The 15383-nt window shown below is 44.7% G+C and overlaps 1 protein-coding gene across 1 annotated transcript in view; it reads left to right on the top strand.

Moving 5' to 3' along the window:
* CFAP74 (cilia and flagella associated protein 74) overlaps nt 1-15383 on the top strand; it is a 111060-nt gene that overhangs the window by 72742 nt on the left and 22935 nt on the right. Inside the window, exons 23-28 of the mRNA XM_084822065.1 lie at nt 6069-6156; nt 8427-8600; nt 9242-9375; nt 10401-10677; nt 11867-12001; nt 15019-15155. Coding sequence (XP_084678191.1) covers nt 6069-6156; nt 8427-8600; nt 9242-9375; nt 10401-10677; nt 11867-12001; nt 15019-15155 — 945 coding nt within the window. The remainder of the gene's footprint in view (nt 1-6068; nt 6157-8426; nt 8601-9241; nt 9376-10400; nt 10678-11866; nt 12002-15018; nt 15156-15383) is intronic.

Raw genomic sequence — 15383 nt, 5'->3', positions numbered from 1 at the left:
CTGCCTAGGTGCATTATTGGCAAGAATGAGAGGCCTAATTCAGACGTAATGCTAAACTACCGTTTCGAATTATGGGAGTGAGCCTGCGTAGGTCTCAGGTTGAATGTCCCCTCCTTATCCTTTGTACGTGGGAAGAGGGGATAAAAATCTTCCACTTTAGATCAGAATCCCAGTTCTTTGTGATGTCCAAATTTAGAACTGCAATTTGGTCTAGCTGGGGCTAGTTAACAAACCAGGATATCAAACTACAGTTTGATCCTGGTTTGTTTAAACTAACTGTAGTTAGCTAATGTCTGAATTAGGCCAAATGGCTTGGCAGTTTTGAATTTGGGAAGAGAAGCAGGTTAGCAATCATGATCCTGTGCAAACTTACTTAGGAGCAAGTCCCATTATATTTGTAAATTAAGAAGTTATAACCAAAATACCATATGTCCTGTACCATGTACTCACAAATAACCAACCCTGTAAAAGGCTTGGAGCAGGGGTAGGCAAATGCAGGAGATTCAGGGGCCATTTTGCCCTCCTTCCCCTTGCAGGTGCCAAAAAACTCCCCAAGGTGTGTTTGTTTGTTTGTTTGTTTGTTTGTTTAAATAAATAAATAAATAAATTGACATCCAGAGTGGCTACAGAGCACTGAACAGATCAAGAATAGCTTGTTTGCAAGCTAATTTTGACCCTTTGGGCACTCCGTAACCTCTATGGATACCATTTTTTCCCCAGAATTTTTTTTTGCTTAACTGATTTTGGGGGCTGCATTTTTTTTTTTACCGGGGGGGGGGGGGAAGGATCCTCAATTTTTTTTTCATAGAAAATTGTTCTCCAGTCCTCTCCAAATGAAAGATAAATGATGAGAGACTTCCTTATGCACTGTCCTTCGTACAGCAGCAGCAACATCAAAAGAAAGGCACTGGGATTTTATGGAGCTGTAATGTGGTTGGAAAAAAAATAAAGAAGACTGCTCTTTCTTTCCCACCATTGTCACACTGAACACCCCTGATTTCCTGGCCCAGTCAAGCTCTAATTGAGCACTAAGTCAGTGCTGGGGTAGGGCTGTAGCTCAGTGGTAGAGCCCCTGCTTTGCATGCAGAAGGTCCCAAAGTTCAATACACAGCATCTTTAGGTAGGGCTGGGAAACACCCCGGTCTGAAACCCTGAAGGATGGCTGCCTGTCGGTGTAGACAATACTGAGCTAGATGGACCAACAGTTTGACTTCATACAAGGCAGCTTCCTATGTCCCTATTCCACCACACCACATTGTCTAGCATTTATCCATGTGGAAGCACACTTTTACTACTGGGTTTGTGACTGAGGGCTTCTCCACACAGAGGCTTTTTATCCTGCGACTTTACCGGCGCTTCTACTTCCGGATTCTTTACGGGGTTAAGTTCGGCCCTTGACATGCGTTTCCCTTCCCCCCTTTTTTCCCTTTATCGGCGAGCTCTATATGTTTCATTATACACCCACTAGATGGAGCTGTTGTTCTAGCGCTACTTCCTCTTTACACGGACAAATTCAACCCGATTCAAAGCCCTTCTTTTTATTAGCTCATTATTTCCGTTTCAAATTAAGCCACGGAAATGGTTGGAAACCATGGGAGAGGCGTTGGAGGTTGATGACATCATGTAAAGGACCCACAAATGTCCATGAGTAACCAATCTCAATCGCAGGATAAAATCCCCATGTGGAGAAGCCCTGAGTTCCAGCACAAGTTTGAATAGAAGGAACAGATCCTTACTCTCTTCTCAAAAAGATAGGGCTTTTTTTGACTGCGTCATGTAGGGCAGGGGTAGGTGACCTGGTGCCCTCCGGATGTTTTTGGACCACAACTCCCATAATCCTTGACCATTGGCCATGCTGGCTGGGCCTGATTGGGGTTGTAGTTCAGATTGCCTATCTCCGATATCGTGTAACTTAATACTAATGGTGCAAACGTGTTCTTCGGTTATACCAAATGACTTTTTCTCGTGGTTTGCATTAAGGCACTTACTTAATGGCTGGCTTTGAACACAGGTTGTTCAATACTATTTGTGTCTGTCTACTCAGAACTAAGCCCCTTTTTTTTCAGTAGAGCTTACTCCCAGGCAAGTATATATAGGTTTGCAAACTAAATCTGTTGCTAATAGTTTCTGCAAAAAAGGATTTCATGTGTATTCCGATTATCAGTTACTGACTCTATCCTGTTTTAAAAATAAGTGTTATTTAAGTATTTTACAGAACGCTGATGTCTTCTCTTATTTGTTGTTACGTTCCAATGATATTTACAATTGCCCCAGAAAAAGATTTTATCAAAACATGTTAGGCAACTCGGTCAATAAATGTGTTCCTTGGAAGCTGTTCAAGATTCTTCTCTAAAGCACACCTCTGCAGCATTTTCAAAATTTTGCCTCCACTTCACACTATATTATGCATGGGGAGGAAACAATTTTTTGTGACCTGGTCTAGCCTGACTGGTGGCACATTCATTTAAAGTAGGAGACTCCTGGCTTAGAACATTGTCTCCCTGGAGACATGATGATGGGAAAATTCACTCTTTGTTTTAGGACCCAGGGATTATGAATTGGGAGCGATCTCTGAAAATGATACCCTGTTTGTACTAATTTGGCTCAAACTCACAAACTGGGCTTGTGTTAGCAAGAGGCTCTGGCAAGCAATACCTACACATCCCCTCTCCTTAGTGGGTAATCAGACAGACGGGGTTGGTCTTTAAGGCTCTCCTCACAGCCTGCTCTTATTTTTGTAACTGCGTGGCATTGCCGTCCCATTGATACTGACTCAGAGGAGCTGGTAATTAATTAACGTCAATGTCAAAAGGAACAGATTGCCCAAGATGGGTATCTCATCTCTGCTCCTGACTACAGCTGGGCCTGAGGAAGCTTACATACTGATTACCAAGCAACTTTCTAAAACCCTATTTATAGTCCTCAGTATTTTGCTAGGGAAGAGAAATACATTGGTTAATACTTGCTTAAAATGCCGGTAAATACAACACGGCCCCATAATCAGCTCCTTTTAATAATGCAAGCCGAAAACACTTAGGAGAGCATTAATGGGAATGACAGTGAAAGACACAGCAGACAAGGACTTTTAATGTCCTACTTTGTAATTCCCACATGGAATTGGTACTTAAAAATATGCCGTAGCACGAAATAGGCCTGGATTTGAACTATCTGCATTGTCGAAATCAATTGCAATGGTTTCTCCACAGCATGGAGGCAGGGGCTGTTGTTACTTGATGCTTTGAAAGAGGTGGGCAACACAGAACTCAGTTCACAGGTTTTAAACATGTCATGTGAAACACTTTTATGAGCACTTGTGTGCTAGGTGAAATGTGTTTCAGCCGTGTATTGCCAAGATCAAAGAGAAGGGTGAGTGTGTTTCCAGATGATGTAACTTGCAGAGGTTCAGCAAATGTTCTTCAGGCACATCTACATCATTGTATATTTGAGCTGAAAGAACAAAGTCTTCTCAGGGACTACTCCCACCTTCTTATAAGCTTTGGCTACAAACATGGGTCAAAATCAACCATGACAAATGAGATGTTTCGAAGGGTGTTTCCCAACATGCATGCCTTTCATGACTATTTCCACAAGAACAAGAGCAGCACAATATAGTATGAAAAATCAGTGGGTGAGAGTTGCATTGTAGATGTCAGGAGCACCCTAGCGGCCTCTTTCAGTACACTCCAATAGCCAACTCAAGACACAGATGAAAGGATTCTTTTCAAGGCTTTAATCCTTTTACAACTTAATGACTCTTTCAGATTCTAATCACCAGCGACTAAGCAATGAACAGCAGAGTAGCCTATGCTCTGGGTAGGCAGTTGGTCCCCGTTTGAAGGAGAATCACTTGAAGACCCTGAACTTATGGGCTAGGGAGAGATCTTCCCTCTTTCCCTTGGGTCCATGGGACGCGGCCATTGCTTGCGCGCCAAACGGGCGCTACGCCTCCTTTCCGTGCCCTCCATCACTCGTCGCTCCGTGTGTCTGCGTCGAGTGTCTAGCAAGCCCCCCTCCCACACTTTCTCACTGCCAGGGTCACTATCTCTCCCAGGAATGCCAGCAGGAGGAATCTCTGCCAGCTGCTGTGCCTGTGAGGGATGAGCTGGCTCCTCTCCCACAGATTGCTGATCCTCCTCAGAATCAGAACTGCTCTGGGGTTCTATCAGCTCAGTTTCCACTCTGACAGTAGAAGCAATTTGTTCCAGAAGCATCACTTGTGCAGTTATTCACCACTGTTGCTGAATAACACTCTGGCTGATGAAGCAGGGCTGATCTGGCCACCGCATATTGAAGAACAGCAGGATCCAAAAGAATATAATGATCTACACAAATTTCTAACATGGGTGAGGAACCCTGCTATTAAAGATTTGGAGACAAAATATCATCTCAGTTATCACTGAATCGACATAGATTGACCAGGAGTCATGGGATTATGGAGCTGATGAAGAAATTTGGCTTTGGGATAATCTGCCAAGACATCCTCAACTTGTATAATACATGGGGAAAGTTTGATATTGAAAGAAGTGCCATTTGCTCTCAAGAGTTTGCAGAAGGTTTTCAAGGGATTGTAATTATAGACAATGACAACATCCAAGATGACACTTGGATGCCAACACACCCCGCTGCAGAGATTGTATTTGGTAGACCAGAGAATGTTGGAAATACACCATCTCTTGAAAAACATCCTGATCATGCAAAGTGTGATGATGTGGATGTCCTTAAAACAGACCACATCCTCATGAAACCATACAAGGTATGGTTGTACAAGGTAATGAAATGTAGTGTTGCTGCAATGCAAGCAACAGTGTATACATCATTATGAACCATGAACTGAAGGGTGAAGTAATCCTTATGTCCTTGAGAAGACCCTGCAATGTTCTTGGTTCTTTCAAGTCAGATATAATGTAATGGATGTGCTCAAGCATTTGCTGAATGTCTGTAAGACATGCCATCTGAAAACACATTCACCCAATAGTTTGATCTTGGCCATTTTACTCCTTCAGAGTTAAACATGCTGATGAATGTATTAATAACTAGAAAGTCCAGAATTTTCTGAAAATTGCGGTGCTTAATTAGGTACTTTGAATAGACTTAAATCTGGCTTTTTCCACTTAACCAGTTGATCAACATCAGGGGCCTTCTTTTAAGGCTCCGTTGCCCACTGGGGGTGGAGGTCCACATCATAGGGAGGTGTACTCTCAGTTTCCCGCAGAGACCTTCCCATGAAACTGAGATTTCTGGAATAATAACCTTTATTGTCCACAGTCATACAGTCATGAGCTGTGGTTACTTCAGCCTGCTACTCCTCCTCTGTTGTGAGTATCACCAGCCCCTTAAGCAATGGGCAGCCCTGGCCCCGATGGATCAAGAGAAAGCCGCCTCTTGGGCTTCCAAGTCCTTCCACTTCTGGTAGTCTGCTGGATATTGTAGGGCCTGCGCCTGCCACTTCCAACTGCAAAGTCTTGTCAGGCCAGCCTGTGCCTAAGTGCTCCTCTGCTTCTGGTGCCACTCCCTGGTCCATACACCTCTTGCACTGCTTCTTTCACCACCACCTCCTCCTCTGTACAATTCCTTTCCTCCTCCTCTTCTGCCCACTCCTCCTCCTCCTTCCTGAGAAACTTTCCCTCCTCCCATCCAAACTCCCTCCCCTTGGGTGTGACCCACTGGCTTATATCCTGAAGTCTGAGCTCCACTCCTGGGCCTGACTCATCTGGCTCTTTAAACTTTGGTTACTGGTTCCCTGTCCCTTGATTGCTCGTTTCACCTCTTCTTTGGGCTGGTTCTCTTGCTTCTCTCTCATGGTGTTTCTTGCCTGGTCACTGACCACAGGATCTAGTTTTCTGTATTCAGGTACCTAGAGAAGGAAAATGTTGTGGAAATGAAGGGCATCTTCCTCTTCTGGATGTTCCTTCAAAGACAATTATTCTGCTTTTCTTCTTCTAATGTTCACAGCACCTAAGGACTATCCAAGGATTCACATAAGTCTTCTCAGCAATAAAGAGCTTAAATGCATTTTCAGACTGGACTTCTTAGGTCTTTAACACGCATGCAATGCTTTCCTGTTTCAGGCAGTCTCTTCTGGAAGATGCAGGAAAGTACTTTGATGAAAAAAACAGAGTTCTGGAAGTCCCAATGACAATAACAGTTTCCGATCAGGTCAGTGGTGCAAAATTCAGCTACTTGCTGTGGTTGAACAACGGGGAACTCTGCTATTCCAGGCAGGATGAGAACCTGCTAGGAGCTGGGCAAGGCCTGGGGAAAATGACTCGAATACTGAGAGATCAGTCAGCAGAGGGGCAACAGTAAGAAACAGGGAGAGGGTCAGAATGTGGTTCTTCAAGACCTAGGGGTGGCAGGAGTTGACCATATGAAGTCAGAGACTGGTTTCTCCTCTGAGAGGTCTTCTGAAGGCTTCCCCTCATACTCTGTGTCCAGTGGATTCAGGGGCTATGAGATCCCCCTAGGTTGGGGTCACAACCAGGGGTGACGCGTCACACAATAGGCCAGAGGTGCAGAACTTCTTTCAGTCCAAAGGCCGAATTCCGTTTCAGAGAAGCCCTTGGGGGTTGCATTCCAGAGGTGGGCAGCACTAAAGACAAAAGAGGCAGGGGCCAAAATACCAGCATATTTTAGCTTGAGGTTCTTCCTGCCAGTCACTAAGCCTTAGGAGCAGCATTTCAACCTTTAAGAATGCGGGGAGGAAACTGCACAAAAGCTGGGAGATTACCAAACGACAAGTGGTTGGGGCAAAGGGGGGTCAGGGGAAGGGGGGGCTTCTGAGGACCCTCCAGAGTCCCAGATTTGACTCCTGGGCCTGAGGTTCTAGGTATCCCTAGAGGTAGGTCAAAATAAGTGTATAATACATGCTGTTAGGTAATGACAGTGCAGTGCAGTTTCTGTCAGATGCTACCAGGGTTAGAAGTAGAAGGCCACAGATCTGTAGTGCTGCTGCCCCATTTGCTGAGCCACAGGGGGCTATAGGTTGTAGCAGTCCCTCGGTTGTGCCATGTTCCTATGCTCTGGGATGACTTCACCCACCCTGACTGGCCATTGGTCCCCCCTGACCTGGAAGGACTATAGAGGCTTTCAGGTCAGGCTGGCACTTTCCCTGAGCAATCTTATCGACATTGTCTAACTCCTTGTTTATGATTCCTGGACCTGGCTTCTGGTTCTTATCCCTTACTCTGTGGCTGCTTACAGCCCAGCACTGACTATTTTCAGGACTCTTTCAAAGTATATTTTCTCTTAAACTCTGTCCATTCTGAAATCAACTATTGCTTTTACCAGCAAGCACCTTGAAAATGGCTCTCACACTCCAGCACATCTCATTCATTCATTCATTCATAGAATTATAGAGTTGGAAGGCGCCATTTAGGCTGAGTCCAAACCCCTGCTCAGTGCAGGAATCCATTTTAAAGCATCTTTGACAGATGGCTGTCCAGTCTCTGCTTGAATACCTGCAGCATCAGACAGCCCACTATCAGTTGGTTCCATTGTCTGACTGCTCTGACCCTTAGGAAGTTTTTCCTGATGTTCAGCCAAAATCTGCCTTCCTGTAACTTAAGCCTGTCTTGGATGATAGAGAACAGGTTGCGGCCCTTTCCTATGTGACAACCCTTTAGGGACTTGAAGAGTGCTATCATATGCCCCCTCAGTCTTCTCAAGGTGAAACCTCCCCAGTTTCTTCAGTCTTTCCTCATATGACTTCGTTTCTAGTCCTCTGATAATCTTTGTTGCCCTTCTTTGACTCTTTTCAATTTATCTGAATCCTTCTTAAAGCTTGATGTCCAGAGCTGGACAGAGTATTCAAGGTGAGGTCTGAGCAGAGCAGAGCAGAGTAAAACGGAACTATTACTTCCTGTGATTTAGAAACCATGCTTCTATTGATTCATCCTGAAATTGTATTTGCCTGTTTTGCAGCCATATCATATTTCTGACTCATATTCAGCTTCTGATTGACTACAACTCCAAGACCCTTTTCAGATGTACTATTGTCAAACTAGGTATCCCCCATCTTACACCTGTGCGTTTGATTTATCTTTCCTAAATGACAGAACATTTGCACTTGTCTCTGTTAAGTTTCATTCTGTTATTTTCTGGCCAGTTTTCTAACCTATCAAGACCATTTTGAGTTTTGTTTCTGTCTTCCAAGCTATCCCACCCAATTTTGTGTCATCTGCAAATTTGATAAGCATTTCTATCACCTCTTCCTCCAAGTCATTAATAAAAATGTTGAAGGAACTCAAGGCAATGTATATGGTGTTCCCCCATTTGATCCCCACAGCAGTCCTGTGAGGTTAGGCTGAGACTAGTGACTAGCCCAAATCATCCAGTGAGCTTCCTGGCTGAGTGGGGGATTTGAACCTGAGTTTGCCTAGTCCAACAGTCTAACTATTACACCACGTTGGCTCATGTTCTTGTTTCAGAGTAAGCCAGTTGAGTTTACCGTCCATGCAATTGTCACCACCTCGGATTTGGAGATCAGCCCAGCAGAAGTGGATTTTGGGTACTGCTCTATCTATGAAGCTGTCCGGACAACAATCACAGTGACAAACAAAGCCATCCTTCCCCAGGAGTTTGGCTTTGTAGGACTCCATGAGGTAAATGGCTGCTTCTCATTTTCTAGCACAGTAAATGTTCCTTGGGAATTTGTAGTCAAGGAGATAATTGTGCCCAGATAATTGTGCCCAGAGGTTTATGATCAGCGTTGTGTATATTCCATGCTTAAAAAAAAAAAATCAACATTGTGCAACCTCTATTAATTATGCAAATCGAGAAAATGTCTATAATTTCTCTTACCTTGCATAATATGTTCTGCCAGTTTCACTATTAATTTATTCCATTTTTACTCATTTTGGAGAAATGGCAAGGAGATATGTTGGTTTCAACAGAACACTTTCAAGCATGCTTTTTTATAGTCATGTGGGTTAAGAACTTGCCTATTTTAAATGCATATTGTTAGGAAGCAGAATTCTGTGCCCGGTACTAAATTCTACACTTTTTCTGCGTTTCCTCAGAATAGCAAACACACTGACCTGATTAAAACAATACATATAGACAAGGATCAAGTTAATGTCCACTCCAGATCAGTGGTTTAGGCCATGTGTTCCATCCTCTACCTTTGATATATTGTATATGCTTCTTTCTTTCTTTCTTTCTTTCTTTCTTTCTTTCTTTCTTTCTTTCGGTTGTATTCCTTAATACAGTCATTTTTCTTTTTCATTTTAATTACTTTGGAAAGTTTGTAGAAGTTCAGCCCAATGATGGATTTGGAATACTCCTGCCTCTTGAAAGCTTGAACCTGGACATAATTTTCAAAGCCAAGGAGGCGAAGGAATACAGCTTTGAGCTAACTTGCAAGACTGAGATCAACAGGTCTGTGCAGAAGTTGAAGTCAGTGGGTATTCTCACAATGAGGCAGGAACTAGATATCAATTACCTAGGGAGGGAGGTGATTCATAGAACCATAGAATAGTAGGGTTGGAAGAGGCCTACAAGACCATCGAGTCCAACCCCCTGCTCAATTCAGGAATCCAAGTTAGAGCATCCCTGACAGGTGGCTGTCCAGCCTCATCTTGAATGCCTCCAGCGTGGGAGAGCCCACTACCTCCCTAGGTAATTGATTCCATTGTCGTATTGCTCTAACAGTCAGGACGTTTCTCCCCAGAATCCAGTGCTAGCCTCTGATAGGCAAAGTGATTTCATGAAATCATAGAGTTGCAGGGGGGCTTGTAAGGCCATCTAGTCCAACTTCCCCCTTGATGCAGGAAATCCAGAGCTAGAACATCCCCATCTGCTTGAAGGCTTCCAGCAAGGGAGAGCTCCCCCACCCCTGTAATTGGTTCTACTGTTGAACTGCTCTTACCGTTCAAACGTTTCTCCGAATGTTCTATCTGAATATAGAACAGTCCTTCCTCTAACGGAAACCCATTAGATCTACTCCTGCCCTCTAGGGCAGCAGGCAATAAACTGTTGCCCTCTTCTAGTTGGAGGGGAGAAGTCGTGAGTGGGGGAGAGGTGATGGCTGACCTTTCCCTTCTTGTTGCAGGGAAGTCCTGCATTTGATACTGTGTGCTTAGTTTTTCTCTGAGTGCGAATATGCAGTGCTACTAATAACACCAGCAAGCATTCTGACTTTTTCAGTATGTCTGCAGCCAAGCAGCATTAACTGCATCTTTCATTTGAAATCTAGGATTCCATTCCATCTTCCATCATCAAGGTTTGAATTCCTTTTAATCCTGGGCCACAGAGGGGACACCCAGCTTAGAATGGGCAGCAGGGGGATTCTGTTATTTGGGAAATGGGGTGATGGTACCAGACTCATGATAAGATTTATTTAAAGACTTGGCAAGAGGCTGGGTTTTGTGCTGTGGCCATTTCAGCCATGTTTCCATTTTTAGGCAATTCAAGCTGTCGTGCAAGGCGGTTGGAGTCCACCCTCCTCTGGAGCTCTCTCATTCTTTGGTTCAGTTTTCCGCCACCGCTCTGAACGATGTGTCGACAGCAACGCTCTTTGTTGTCAACAGTCATGTCAGCCTCAATCAGTTCACTCGCTTTGGCCCAAGAATTGGCGAGGGAGAAGTTGTCCCCGTTGGGCCAACATCCTTCCAGTTCCTGGTACCTGAAGACTCTCCTATAACGATCATGCCATGTGTCGGAACTGTTCTGCCTGGAAAGGTAAACTCCCTTCGAGCACATTAAAGATCTGAAGGCAAATGTCCTCAGTTCCCGAAGGAGCACTGAAACCCAATGTGTGTTCCTAGTAGAAAACAGACTGTTGGATACACACAGGTTTAAGCAGATTTTGGAAAAAAAAATGCCCTTGTTCTGCATCGGATATCGTTCAAATTTCCCAATTAAGAAAACCTACCCTGCAAGGGTAAAGTCCCCAATTCTGGCAATCGGAACGTAACGTGGATATGAATGGGATTGACCTAATTTGATGGTCCTAAACGGCATCCTTTGTGGGTCTGGAGGAAGGCAAGGAATTGACAGGCCATGGGGTGTGTTGGGGACCAGGTATAAGGCATTCTGAGGAAGAGGGATTTTTAAACTGAGGGGACATAGCTCAGGGAAAGAACACCTGCTTCACACGCAGAAGGTCCCAGGTGAAATCCTTGGCATCTCTAGTTAGAAGGATCGAGTAGCAGTTTATGGAAAAGACCTCTGCCTGTGACCTTGGACAACTGCTGCCAGTCAGAATAGACAATACTGGGCTGGATGGACAAATAGCCTGACTTGGGTGTGAGAGAGGGACGGAGACAGAACAGGGAATGGGTGGAGCAATATAGATAGTTATTGCTATTCGTATTGTTGAACCTGTGCCCATGCCAGAGCAGAAGCTCTGTGTACTGCATGCTGAAAAATCTTGATTTGGGCACATGTTTACCTTTCGCCATTCATGCAATGGTGTCACTGCCTTCACAGTGTCAGCCCAGGTGTACCTAGCCAGGATGTTGCCACTGGCCCAGGGTTGTGCAGATCATTTCCTTGCACCTCTTTAGTTTTTTCATTTGGTGGCTTTGCATCTATCATCTCCATTAGCCAAGATGCAGAAATGAAACCTCCCTGTTCAGAGGCAGTTTACCCCTCTATATTGAACACTGGGAATGAACAAAGTGGGAAGGCCGCCATTTTCATGCCTTGCTTATAGGCTTCATCTGGCTGATGACTAATGGAAACGGGATGCTGGGTTAGATGGACCTTTGGTTTGCTCCAGCAAGGCTCTTCTTCCGTTCTCTATTGGGTTATTTGACTAGAAAGAGTATCGGTCTGAACTCTGCACAGTTGGTCTTGTATTCTCTCATTTCTCCAAGTTTGTAACGCATTCTCTTTCTTTCTCTTGCTGGCTGCCTTTCAATGCTAGAAGTGCTTGGTTGAAGTCTCCTTCCGCCCGGTGTTGTGCGATCAGCTGATCAGACTGGAGGCAGTTCACCTGCTATGTCAGACTGCTGACATGAAGGTGCAGATGGAGAAGAAGATCCGAGAACTGGAACTGCAGGTCAGTGGGGGAGTGAATCATGCCTCCCTTGTGTTGCTCATTGCAAAGAACATCTGTTGTACCCGTGGAATAAAGCACAGAGAGGCAGGTTGCCGCTCTAGAAATTCCAGAGCCCTGTGAAATGCAGGGGGCAGGCGACTTCTAACAGAGCATCCTGCCTCTCATGAGGCCTAGGAACATGCACCTACATTCCCTCTACCATTTCACAGATGAAAATAGAGGCATTGCTGTGAACATGCAGGAGATGTGGCCTGAAAGCCCAGACGGAACAGTCTATAGTTCCGAATACAAGCATGTCACAAGCAGGAAGGCAGGACTGAATGAAATGCCTTATTTTATGTATTTATTACATTTCTATACCGCCCAATAGCTGAAGCTCTCTGAACAGTTCACAACAATTAAAACCACAACATACAGCATAAAATCCAATAGCAAATTTAAAAGTTTAAAACTGTAGTATAAAAGTAAATCCCAAATAAAACCCAGCAGCAGTGCAGAGATTTAAAATACAGTAACAGTTTTAAAACAACAGAACTAAAAGACTAAAATGCCTGGGAAAATAAAAAAGGTCTTCACCTGGTGCTGGAAAGACCACAGCGCAGGTGCCAGGCGAGCCTCTCTGGGAAGCTCATTTCCACAGCTGAGATGCCACAGCAGAAAAGGCCCTCTTCTTGGTAGCCACCCACCTCACTTCCTCTGGCAGGGGCTCCCAGAGAAGGTCTGCTGAGGATGATCTTAGTGTCCAGGTAGGTACATGTGGGAGGAGACGATTCTTCAGGTAACCTAGAATATTAATGTAAAAGTTGCAACTGAATAAATCAAGTCAGAGGAGATGGCTCTACTGAGTAAGTGAAGTTGCATCCCACAATGAAAGACAAAAACACGCATCTTTCTAACCTAGGTTGAAATGACTTCGTTATCTTAACAGTAGTATTGAGCTGTGCTCCATCTGTGAAGCAAAATTGTTTGCCACCTTTCTCTTGGAAAGCAATTTCCCAATTCTCGATCACATCTCCATAGTCAATTATTAGATTTTGTTTAAGGCGTGAAGGAAAGGCACCCTGCACATGCCTAAGAGTTCTTCTGATCCTTATCATTGGTCTTTCCATGTCCAGTAAGAGTAAATTTCTCCTCATCCTGTGTGCCGTTCAGTCTGCACTCTTTCCTCCCTGCCTCCCTGTCATAAAACTATAATCTGAAACATAGACTTATCCTCCATGAATTGAAACTATCAGTGGCTACTAGTCATGATGGCCACATATTACCTTCAGTATCAGTATCAGAGGCAGGATGCCTCTGTATACCAGTTGCGGGGGAACATGAATGGGAGTGTGCTGTTGCATTCATGTCTTGCTGTGGGCTTCCTTAGAAGCAACTGGTTGGCCACTGTGCAGACAGAATGCTGAACTAAATAGGCCTTTGGTCTCATCCATCATGGCTCTTCTTAGGCCTAGTATAGTAATAGGCACCTTGTAAGTAAGATAAGAAGTGATGAAGATGATAAAGAACAAGGGTTTTCAGAGAAAAGGGCATGCCATTTAGGCCCCAGAACTTTTTCTTTTCAGAAGTTAAAAGACTTTTTAGAAGTTCCAGAGTCTGATTAAAAGAAGGTGCCTCAGGGCATCTTTAGAGCACATTTGTCTTATCACTAAGTAACCACCTCTAGTTCCCAAGCAACTAGGATTTGAAAGAAAGACCTAAATGACAGAGAGGGATTGAAGCAGAGCTTAATTTGTGCCAGGCTTGCCCCCGGAAAGGTTTTCGGCTTCTCCTTCAAACCTTACTAAAAATACACAACACACACCCTAAGGGAAGCATATGGAGGTCCAGAGCCGGCCCTACCATTTGGCAGTGAGGCGGCTGCCTCAGGCAGCTGGCTTTGGATATCATGAAAGGTAGCGAACTGTTGGTTATATAATTTATTATTGTTGGCGGGGGGGGGGGGGTTCTGCCAGGAAGGAGGGGAGGTGCTTATGGGATTTTTTTCTGCCTGAGGTGCCAAAATAGCCCGGCTGTCCTCGGGTGCTATTAATCTTTATGTAGACAGCGGTGCTATTTGCTGTTCTGCCTTAGGCAGCAAAATGTCTTGGCGGGCCGCCCCTTCTGTTTTTCTGATGTGTAGCGTGGCTCTTAGATGGTTTTGAGCTTCCTCGCTGTTAGGAAGGGCTCCATTTGGCTCCAGTCAGAGGATTATTCTCACCCAATGCCTCCACCTCCTCCAAAACTCCTGGCAGCTCTCTTTCTCTCTTTCTCTCTCCCTCACTATTGAGCACCACAGAGCTCCTTTCTCATCACTCTCCTCCTTCCACTTCTTTTTTATTTTTGACTCTGTCCAGCCATGCTCATTTCCTGTCTTTCTTGCCTTGCTCATGAATAGGCCCTTATTTATAAGGAGCCATTTGTGAGGAGGGCTCTCTCCCATTGGAAATGGGCCAACGAGGGGAGCATTGCCTGCCTCCATGGCTCCCGTTTCTCCTCTGACCTGCATCTTTCTTCTCCTCCTTCTCCACTAGCTCGTCGTAGACTCCATTCCTGCATTTGGGTAGGGTGACCACTTAATCACCAAAATCACCAAAAATCACCAAAAAAGAGGAAATGCATCATAGAAAAAACACAAAAGGGGACACCAATTTGCATCACCTTTGCATAAGCTAATTTATACATAGAGATGGAATTTAGAAAGAATTATTATAATTGAAATAGAAACACAGAACATCTGTGGAAGACTGCGACCTGCGTGCCTGCTGGGTCTGCTGTCCAGGTGCTGTTGACGGGCAACTTCAAGACCCATCTGATGGTTCTTTATCTTTAAAACAGACTTGGACTGGACAGCCCTCCATCTTCAAACTAAAGGAGAGTCCTCTGGTAGTCCTTCAAATAGAGGACTGTTCCTCTGTAAAAGAAGACACATAGCCACCCTAATCTGGGGGCTTCAGCAAAGTGAGGGTGGCCCCTGACATCCTCCCTCAGCTATTTGGATGGAAGGTTTTACTTCCCAACTTCTCTTTTCATGGCAGAGAAAGAAAGAGGAGGCCATGATAAGTCGGAAAGATGGGAAGAAACAGACAAGCACTTCTTTCCTTGCTCAGCTCTCAAAGGACAGACATGCCGGCAAGCTATTTGAGCCACCCACCCCAGAAGACATATGTCCAGAGTGAGTATGAAAAAGCACCTTCTGGTTTATTAATCCAAGGCATGTCCTGCTGTTGATGAATTTCTGAATTAAGAATATACCTGTGCAAACCAGGGTATGAACGGTGCAAACCATGGTATGACTGGCATAACCAGGGTGCAAATCACAGTATGAATGGCATTACCCAGGCTGGCTCCATGGGCCCCTTCCTACATGAGTCCTCTCTGCCACAGGCTGATCTGGTGGTAG

Source organism: Heloderma suspectum, chromosome 15 (assembly GCF_057233095.1).
Source record: "Heloderma suspectum isolate Gila_16-S chromosome 15, 16-S_ref, whole genome shotgun sequence".
Taxonomy (NCBI): Eukaryota; Metazoa; Chordata; class Lepidosauria; order Squamata; family Helodermatidae; genus Heloderma; species Heloderma suspectum.
The sequence above is the reverse complement of the archived record's forward strand: the minus strand, read 5'-3'. Positions and strand labels throughout refer to the sequence as shown.